This window comes from Limulus polyphemus, unplaced genomic scaffold (assembly GCF_000517525.1).
Source record: "Limulus polyphemus unplaced genomic scaffold, Limulus_polyphemus-2.1.2 Scaffold544, whole genome shotgun sequence".
NCBI classification, from domain to species: domain Eukaryota; kingdom Metazoa; phylum Arthropoda; class Merostomata; order Xiphosura; family Limulidae; genus Limulus; species Limulus polyphemus.
The window spans coordinates 244,958-256,255 of NW_013666154.1; the positions used below are offsets into that span (position 1 = coordinate 244,958).

The 11,298-nt window shown below is 30.2% G+C and overlaps 1 protein-coding gene across 3 annotated transcripts in view; it reads right to left on the reverse strand.

Annotated features, from left to right (window-relative positions):
- The window catches only part of LOC106459000 (la-related protein 4-like), a 105,053-nt gene that overhangs the window by 87,616 nt on the left and 6,139 nt on the right, over positions 1–11,298 (reverse strand). For all 3 annotated transcript variants that reach the window (XM_013918565.2, XM_022385371.1, XM_022385373.1), the window contains exon 2: positions 7,721–7,792. In XM_013918565.2, coding sequence (XP_013774019.1) covers positions 7,721–7,792 — 72 coding nt within the window. The remainder of the gene's footprint in view (positions 1–7,720; positions 7,793–11,298) is intronic.

Genomic DNA, 11,298 nt, shown 5'->3' on the forward strand with positions numbered 1-11,298 from the left:
GTCCACTTATGATTCATTCAACTACAATCTCAGCAAATACATAGCCTAGGCTCTCATACCATATGTAACATCTGCAGGTTCATTTTTTAAAGATGCCTTCAATTTTAAATATACACTAGAACAACTAAATTCGAAAGCTTTAATGGCCAGTTTTGAATTTAGCTTTCGAATTTAGTTGTTCTAGTGTATATTTAAAATTGAAGGCATCTTTAAAAAATGAACCTGCAGATGTTACATATGGTGTGAGAGCCTAGGCTATGTATTTGCTGAGATTGTAGTTGAATGAATCATAAGTGGACAGTATAGGTCGTAGGGGGCAGTCCTGTTTGTGTGGTTTAAGAATGCCATAGAGTTGTGACGTGCGTGAATCAGTTTTACGTAGATAAAAATAAAGATCGTCAGTAATCAAATTATCTTTTTTCATTTGTAATAAAGTTCTGTTTAATTGTTTTTCGTATGTGTTTGGTGGTTATTTGGGATGGCTTTGAAGTTTTTCTTATCGGAAAGGATGTTGTTCACTAATTAAAAATTACTTAACACCCTTATTTTTATTTATAATTATTCTAAAAAGCTTTCTCAGTGTAACTGAACAAACTGACAAAATTTCTAAATAGGATTACTCTATTTTCAAATATATTTAAAAAAGTGTTAAATTGTTTGTAAATGAATAAGCCATTAAAAATAAATATTTTTCCCCTTGTAAAATAACTTAATTGTAACAATTAAATTAGAATATATAAACCTTCTCTCTCTCTCTCTATTTGTGTATATATATATCATTATAAACCTTCTGGAACTGAGAGCATTATTTTCTATCCTTACTTTTAAAATTTTGATCAAGAGTAAATACTGTACTTTGTCTGAATTGGAATGAAAATTCTTAAAAAAGTCACCATATTCACGTATTTAATCCCAAAATTCTTTTGTTGAACCTAGTTGTTCATAAAGCCTGATTATGACTCCTAAAATGAGTTGAAAACTAACTCCAATAAAAAATTACCAATATTACAATAGGATGACTTTTCAAGATTGTATTTTGTATGTTAATGTGTTCTTGTCATTTATGTCTTTCTCGGAAAATGTGATTTGAGAAGTTTCTCTTACATTGTAAACTGCTTGGCAGTTTTCATAACTATGTTTAATCAAATAATGTTACTTTTGAAGAATATGGACAGGCAGGTGAAAAGGTTTAACCATATAATGAAAAATCATATACACACACATGATAATATGCTCACACATGTACTATTAATTTCATGATCACTATTACTTGTATCTAGTCATGCCATACTAAACAAAGATTAACATCATAAACTATTAATAACTGATGAAAACTATGACATGACACATTAGAGTACCTTCTGTACAAAATTTTCCAAATACTGAACTAAAACAATAAAGAAAAAAAGGAAGAAATGTTCAGCTAGTCTTTAAAGAAATGCATAATTTAATTAAATAAAAAATTATTTCTAATCATTTATAGAAAACAGTCATATTCAGTAATTAAACAAATGATTAGATTAACAGTTTGCAAGTACCTAATAAAACCATCGTCTTAGTATAAATTACATACATGAAAAACAAATTAAAATGTTTGTGTCCTTCTGACCTTAATCATATTCCTTTAACACTTTGACTATGACCTACTTACATTGTAAGTAGGTATGCAACTCTTTAGTGATAGTTCTTTACAAAAATGAAACTAGTGGATGAAATTATTTTCAATTTGAGATTAAAAGTACTACAAGTATGTAGTTTTTGAAAAATAAGATATTTAATTTTGATTTTTTCTAAAGCAATGTTTTTATCATTCCTTTTTTTTCTTTTTGCATGTTGCCTATCCAACATGCAAAGTAATTTTCATTTTAAAATCTAAAATACTTTTATGCATCAGAAAATTTTCAAATTTCACATGGAAAATCCTTATAATGTCCAGATAGTTATCAAACTTTTAAAGAAAAAAACTTTATATTTTATCTGTTATTTTACCTAACGATTATCTGTGAGGGTTTGGTAGATTTGATTGATCTCATAACCACCATAAAAAATAAATATAAATGTTTAGAATAAATAGCTTATATTTCATAACATTATACATATTATATATATTTATTATTTTTAATATGTTGTCCTTTCAGCCGTGCCTGGCTAATAATACAGAAGTTACAGCCGAAAAAAAAAAAAGATTGAGCATGTGACTTAAAGGAAAGAAATCAAAATTGGCAGCCAAACTGGTAGCTACACTTATAGCATGGATAATAATTTTACTGCAAATATGCAATTATTAATTAGTGAGGCCACATTTTTTGTTCAACTTGGAGCATGATGGTGGGTAAAAGAAAATATGCAACCTAGCTAACTAATGAATGAATATTTGCTGTAAAATTCTCATCAATGCTATAATAGCAGCTAACATTTAGGCCATCAATTTTTATTTCATTCCTTTAAGTTGCACACTCAAAACTTTTTTTGTCCACACCTTTTTTCACAATTAAGATGTTTTTGATTAGATCTGAATTATGGCAGAAAAGCAGAGGAATAAAGTCAAATGGAAGAAAGAAGAATAAGGAATTATGGGTAATTATTGGGTTCATCTGAAAGTGTTAGTGGAGCCTTATCAAACACAATACTGTTAAGGCACTCTGTATCTATAGTTTGGAAACCCATGCCATAAAGAACATTCAGAATTTTGATCGACATATTTGTTTACCGCATGAGAGCAAAGTCAACAAGGAAAGGCCTACAGTATTATAGATATAAATGTACCAGTTTGAATCAAAAATTTCAATTTTTGGATTGTAATTTCCCATATGAAAATAATGACCAAACACTTTTTTAAAATTAAAATACATACATATATATAAGTACATATTGTAGAATTTGAACATCTTTTACAGAAAATGAAGGGTAAATCATTATTATTGACAAATGTTTTGGATCATTTATATTTTTATACCACATACTCATATAAAGTAATCAACAAAAAGCAGGCAGAATAATACCATCTGTATGCATTCAATTCATAATATTTGCATAATATGGGCTTGACAGTTTAATGGGTTATTTAATTGAGCTGTGACATTTAGTTACCACTGCTATATATATATATATATATATATAGATAGATATAATCAGTTGCAATTATCATAACCAGGCAGAGAGGGTTATATCACTCGAAGAAAGCCATTTACTGTTATTTTACTCATGCTAACTGTTCATGATAAGGTGAGCTTTTCCCTTCTATAGATCAATTTTTAAACTGTTATATAATTCCATATACATAATATTACAAACTTGCCTGTGCTCTGTCCATGTGTTTTTTTTCAATATTTATTACAATAGCAGTCAAAAACACTTTGAGACCACACAAGAAAACATTATTGGCTAGATAATGTTAAGGAAAAGTGCAATGACTTACAGGTACCATGTAGGATATTAAGTCACAATTAATAATTACCACTATGAATATTATAGAATTTTTAGCAACTTACCAAGTATACTAAAGACCTAGAGTTTAAATATATACCTACTATAAGGCTTAGTCCTACCAAGAAATGTGTTAAACTTAATTATTTGTATAGCTTTATGCACATACCATGTCTTAAATTAATCACAACACAAAATTTTACAATATTTTTTAAATAAATGGATCCTCAAGAGAAGCATAAAACTTCAGAAGTAGTTTTAACAGCATTTCTAAAGCTGGTAGCTTCAGTTAAATTGGCATCATGTGCCGAACTAACATCCATTTCAATGATGATGTGCCTACCAATATTGATGCCATGTGCAGAAACAACATCGACTTCAGTAACAATAAACCCACCAACACTGGTGCCATATGCTGAAACAAAATCCACTTCAATAATAACGAAACTACCAGTATCAAGATCACAGTGTGCAGAATCAACATCCACTTCAGTAACAGCGAATCTTTCAGTATCAACACTATAATGTGCAGAATTAACATCCAAAGTATTAACAAAAACATTAGCAGCAAAAAAGTAAAATATACGAACTTCCCAGGAAAGTTGGATAACCCTCTTATCATGGGTTGAATATAGGTGTAATACAAATGACATAATTTGCTGTGTATGTATGTGGGCTGTGCAAACTAATTGCTTACTTCCATCACAGAAGTCCACAGTTTTCACATCTCCATAGGTAACAGGATGGAATGATTCTAGAAAGGGCAAGAATGGTCTACAAAATCATGACAGAAGTCAGAGTCATAGAGAATGCATGACTACAAAAATCAATATCGAAACAGAAGATGCAAAGCCAAAGAATATTAGCAGTAAAGAAGTTGAAAGATGGAAGGCAAATAAGAAAGTACTTGAGGTGATTTTTGATGCTAATATATATCTGGAAAAACAAGGTTTGGCATACAGGGGAACTGAGGCTCATGAAGGTAACTTTATGGAATTCTTGAAGCCGGTATCAAAACACAACTCCCAGTTTATATTTCTTCACATGTTTTTAATAAGTATTGCAGTTGGGTCTCACAAAATGAAATCATGGAACTCATAGCTCATAATGTACTCCATAATGTTGTGGAAGCTGTCAACAACAAATGTTCTTTTTTTGGCATTGTGTGTGAGATATGTTGATTAATTTAAATGTAAATGAGAAATGGATAGCATTCTCTCTTCTCAGTAATGTGATAGCTAAAAACATTACAAATACAATCAAACAATAACTATTACCATATGGATTAGATATTAAGCAAGCTCATGTGCAGAGTTATGATGGAGCCAGTACAATAAAAGGTAAAAAAAATGGAGTAGCAACAGGAACTTTAAATGAACATCCAAAATGCACCTTCAGCTACTGTTATGATCATGGACTGAACTTGATATTCTATGATACTGTAAATTCTCATTTGTTCCTGGGTGGAATCACAGGAAGTTCTACGATAGGTGATCACATTTATCAAATACTCCCCTCCTAGAAATGCATGAAACGAAGCTTTTACAATGGAAGATGCCCCTTCTGCCACCTTATGACCATCAAAAACAAGGCATGACTTCTCTTCTGCAGGATGCTGATTATGCTGGCATTGCAACACAGGTTTATAAATCCATTTTATCCACTTCTGATTCTGAAAGCATTGAGTAGCCTGCATTGCACAGAGGGGCAAACATTGCATAAACTGTAGAAGCTGAATTTGAAATTATATACCACTCAGTGTTTGCAGCTGCTGTTGAATCAGTTTCTGCGAGAAATCCTACAGATTATTTGCAAAACTTAGCAATGAATGAGAAATTTCTAAACAAGCAATCTGCAACTGATATTGACGAAATGTACTACATTTATCAAGATAACCTGGTGCCATTAAAATCAAAGGTCTGTGTGAAATATGAAATTTAAAAGGTGCACAGTGTCGTCGGCAAGAATTTTCCAGATTCAAAGATCTCCGTACATTATTTTTGTGAAACAATGTACAAAAATCATGTACTTAAGGACATCTGTCCATCAGTTTTCACTCTGCTCAAAATCTATATGGTGGCTCTAACAACTACATGTACTGCTGAAGATTGTTTTCTAACATAAGGCATAAGGAAGCTGAAAGTTACTTGTGCCTCACCATGTCACAGTCTCACATGCATCATCTTGCTTGTCTCTATATCCTGTAGAATGATGTGGATAAATTGGATTTGCCAAAATTTATTAGTCACTGTACAGTGTCATGATATAAAAGACTGTTTAGTTTAGATATTATTGATTAATATATTTTGTGAATGAATATTTTACTACTGTTTAGTTTTTATTATAAGAGTTAAAAGCAGACGATTGTAGGAAGTTATGTTTATAATTCACTGATGTTGAGACTCAAACGTTGCGTGCAATACATTGATGTCAAGAATATAGACTTCTAGAAGGCCAGATGATTTAAGTGATAAAGATATAAATAGTGAGATGAGCGAAAAAAGCAGTGATAGGCCTAATGATTAACATAGGTCTAAAGTTTTATATAGAGTATGACTAACAGCAGAAAAGGAGATAAAAAAGAAGAATTTATTTCGTCAAAGCGTGGTTCTAAAATAATTGAATCAGCCTGAGTGCACTTTGACAAAAGAAACAGAGGATATTTAGAAAAAAGAAGACCAAACAATTACAGTAACTCACGCCACAATTGTAAGTGAATCACACAGAATACTAGTGCGATAGTAATATAGAGAATATAGTTCAGCTTGTCAACTGATATTCTAAAATAACTGAATAAGCCTGAGTGGACTTTTTACAAGAAGAAGAGCATTATATATAAATAGTGTTTATGATATGCCTGCAACCTCTATAGTGTGAAGAATTTATTGTACATAAGTTTAACTTGTTCCGAATATATATAGTACTTTGAAAATAAGTGGAGTGCATGCTGTTCATTTATAATTGGATTTATTGCCAACAAATCACAGAATCCTATTGTAGAAGAATCCTAAGCCCAAAAACACCACAGTACGTATTTATTCTATTAAGAAGTATAAGCCTTCATATTTTGACAACTGGCGAAACAATTATATTTATAAATTCTGACATACAGCTTGTCTAAATAAGTTTTTTCCTTCAATAAAAGTTTAATATGTACAAAGTATTTGTTTAGTTGATTTCCTAGTAGGGACAGCATGTTTAGCAGGTTTTCAGGGGGGGGGGGTGCCCCCAACCCCAAGTTTGGCAGGTATGGTGTGTGTGTGTGCTTATAAAGCTCCACTTGTAAAATAAAAATGTAATGTAAATAGAACACACCATTTTCAGTCAGATTTCTTAAAATAATGCCCTCAGTGCTGTAAAGTGTACAGAATATAACAGTATGCAGTATTTTAGCTCATTTGCTTCAATAAGTAATTCATGTTCTATCATCACCAAAACTTTGCTCTTTAAAAATAATTAATAGCTTATCTTTTTTATCGATTATTTCAATATCATATGACTATGTTGTGAAATATACATTGCTATTTTTTCATGCCTCTGATCTGAAAACAATACTAATGACAGTATATTACTTAAAAACCATTGTGTATGCTAAAGAAATATTGTTGCACATTTTTATAAAATCAACACTTTACTATAATTTCCAATAACAACTTATACACCATTTTCTAAGAAAAACTACTGACTTTCTAAACTATTGTACTCCGACATAAAAAACAAAAGCAGAATATATCATAAAGACTCCTAGGCTTATAACATGCTATGCCTAAAGAAACATTTGCAAGTTCAATCACATGTAACTTACTGGTGGACAACAAATTTATCTTTTGATACTAATGCACACATAATTCACTAATAAAATCATTCTACTGATAAATATGAAACTTAAATCTTTTAAAAGTGTAGTGTTTATATATTTTTTCAATAGCAAAAACTGTCAAACAATTATTATTTAAGCCAATCCCTAAAGTTAACCAGAAATTAACATGTATAAAATCCTTGTTTAATGAATAAATAAAGTTTTTGTTGATTCAGAGTTTTACAAACACATTACAATCCGTGTTTGCAACTAATTGCAGATCATTAGTTATGAAAAACTATTTCCTATTTTGTAAGCAAGTGTTTGTACTTTTACAACACAATTTTATGGCAACACTTATCACAACTAACATTCATTTCTATGTAAGTGTTTTTACATTAAGTTTAACATCAAAATGACAGCAAGATACATGACGCAGTTTTTGTTTGCAATTTAATGTTTTATGAACACACAAATGAATTACTATTCACTTACAATATTGTTCAGCTCCACAGTCGCTTCTCTGGTGTCCCCAGGGTCAGAGGTCATGGAGTTGCTGGTTGGTTTCTAAATACAAGTGAAACAAGCTTTTGCTTAAAACTTAGATCAGCTAACTTATGATAAGTTTTCTTTTCATAAACCTATCTGAGAAATGAATTTAAACATTCACTGTGTCTCACACATATACAAGTTAATGCACATTGTTCTCATATATATTTATAATCTTCAACACTTTTTCCAAAATAAATACCAGAAAATATTATATTTGAGCATGTCAGGAAAAAAGACAGCTTCTAAAACAATCTGTATACATAATCTTACTTTGTATCTTCAATGGGTTTTTTTCTTGGACTGCTACATTTAATTGTAAATATCATCCAAACTTACTTCTCAAACTGTAAATTTAATCCAATAGTACATAATCTCAAAGTAAAAGAAAACATACACAGTGTATATTGATGGGTTCTCAAGATTTTTCCTTAGCCAATTTTGGGGTTGTATGTAGCCAATTCCCACTGCCAAAAAGCCTACAATTTCCAGTCATGCACTGATACATTTAAATTAATTTTTTTTCACAGGTGAAAGGCCATGTCATATTTCATATTTTTTAGACCAAAATACAGACTACTTACTAAGTTTGATAAATCATAGTAGAATTCTATGGCACTGATGTAGTAACTTATGATCTTTTAGTTATTCAAAAGTATATATAAAACCTAAAAAATAATATTTTGCTTCATATCCTCTACGTGCAAAATTTTTAAGCACTTAGCAACCTACGTCAAGCTAGAAGAGATAGTTGTTTGCTTTACTTCTTTATTTACTGTTTGTTTTAAGAGAAGTAACTTTAAGAACTTATTTCAAAAATAGCAATAATCAATATACACATATAATGTATAATAATTGAAATGTGACTGTATTTCACAAAATATTAGTCAACTAAAACACTGCCAAGACAAGTTACTTTGTACAAACCAAAGGTCACCTTTATGTTATTTGATATGGTAACATGAGTGCATGTGACCCACCATCATTGTAACTTCTGTACTGTTAGCCAGGCATGGCTGAAAGGTCAATATAATAGAAATAATAAATATATATATATAAATTTTAGGAGGTTATAGAGGCTATGTAAATGAATTATAAAACTGTGAGATGAAAAAAATATTTTTATTCTCAACATGAGAATCACCCTGCATTCAGACTAGTAAGAGTCCGAGTCAGACTAATTAAGTTCAGAGACAAATCTTCAGCAGAAATACTTTATTAAAAATCCTGATATTTTTTGTATACATTATATTTGTAATGCTTACTTAAAGCTTACCAAATTTCGTGAAGATATATTAAGTAAATCCAGAATTATAGAATTTATAGCCAGCCTTTAATTAATCTTCAATACAGGCTTGGTACTAAGTATATGGGGTTAAATATAATGTACAACTTCTGTATATATATAAATTTTTCAACTATTTGAAGCATCCTCAACTGGTATGATTTTGGAACTTCTGTTCAGTATCATACACCAAAAAAAATTGGAATTTCCTGTATTGTAGCATCCAATTAAGCTCCTTAATCATTGTTAGTATCTTGTTCTCATTTAAAAAGGTAATTTCCTTTTTCTCAGGCTAGCAAAGTTCAGCTGTTTTCAAAATCAGTGCCAAATACCAATCATTTGTTGCACATTTATGCAATGTAATCACTAACTTTGCACATGGGCAGATAATATGTGACACTTTCCTGATCAATAGTGATAATATCACTAATAAAACATGGATACTAAAAGCTCTTGAGTGAAACCTCTCTTTCCCTTCTAATAGGTGCTTTATTTTTTACAATGAATTCCTCAGTGTGTTTATAAGAGTAAATTCTAAGTATGTTAAAAGGTGTTTTTTATACAGGATTTGCAGTAACTTTTTGTTTGGAGTAATGAGTACAATAGGTGGAAAGTGCTTTCTTAACAAATAACTATTTTTTTGTTTTTGATTCAGAATGAGAAGGTTTATTAATGTTTACTTTTCACAATCAGAAATTCACCCATAAAATAGTTAAGGCCTATACAAAATCTAATTTTTGATTCTATTGGATGAATTTTCTTTGCCAAATTTTAAACTTTGATAAAAAAAAATGTCAAATTTCCAAGATTGTACCCAAGTCCTCTTTGTGGATAGTATTTTCAAAAAGTATTATTAAGCATGGAGATAAAAATGGATCTTGTTTTAAGCCCTACTACCAATAGCACATGTAATTTGTCAAAAACTTTTATTAACAAAATTAAAGAAAATTTTGTCAATATAATTGCTGTTGATTTCCAACTAGATAAGGAAATAGAGGATTTATTAATTTTATCATATCAAAATAAAAGTAAATTTAGTGATATAAGTGTGTGCCAGACACTAAAGCCCACAAGTTTTCATCTTTGTAAGGTTTAACAAAAACCAATACAAACACAATTGCTTAAAAGAAGTATTATGAGAAAGTACTAAATTTTCAATTTACTGACCATCCAATGTTTTTTTACATTTAAGATGGAAATTTCTAGGTTTATAAGGAATATTACATGGTAAATGGAAAGTGTTAAAAAAAAGGTTCATACTTCTCATTAAATATGATGCCTTAGATTTTATACATCTAGATCAGCATTACCCAAACTATGTTCTGCGGAACACTGATGTTCCATCCGAGATTGACAGATGCTCCGTGAGAAAATCATGATTTTAAATTTGAATAAAATATTTAACACTTTTTGTATGATCATAACTTATCATGAAATATTTTCCTATGTATTAGAATTAGATAATATTGATTTCACATTGAAGAAAAATTATAGAAGATGCCATATCTATTCTACATAATATCTTAGTGGTGAGGTTTGTACCTAAAATATATTATAAGCATAAAAATGTAAACATTCATTAATATGTAATTTGATTAAATAAATAAAAGAATAATATACAAATCTAGAGGGTGCTGCATGCGTAACATACCCTCCACACCAATATTTCACGTGTCTAGTGTTCTGTAAGCTTTTTCTCAGCTGAAAAGTGTTTCGTGGCCAAAAAAGTTTGGGAAACGCTGATCTAGATAATGAAAAATCTAATCAAAAACACCTTAGATGTAAAAAAAAGGTGCAGCCAAAAAAGGATTGAGCATGAGACTTAAAATTGGCCATCAAATTGGTAGCTACACTTATAACACTGATAAGAATTTCACAGTAAATATTCATTCATTAGTTAGCCAAGCCATTTTTTGCTTAACTTTGGACATGATGGTGGATAAAACAAAATACACTTTTTTCACACCTAAGGTGTTTTTGATTAGATATTATGACTTTTTGTCAATACACACCAACAAACCACAGCAAGTAAGAAAGTGACAATCAATAATAACCAACATTAGCTATAGGATCACAACCCTATTATTTGTAACAGATCTATACTTTACAGAACCAGATTCTTTCAAATATATGGTGGTAGTTTTCCCTCTCTAAAACAGTGTTAATAACTTCCTTGGAATCTAGATTAACAGCAATATCAAACATCATTATTTACACTAACATCACGTGACACTAAACA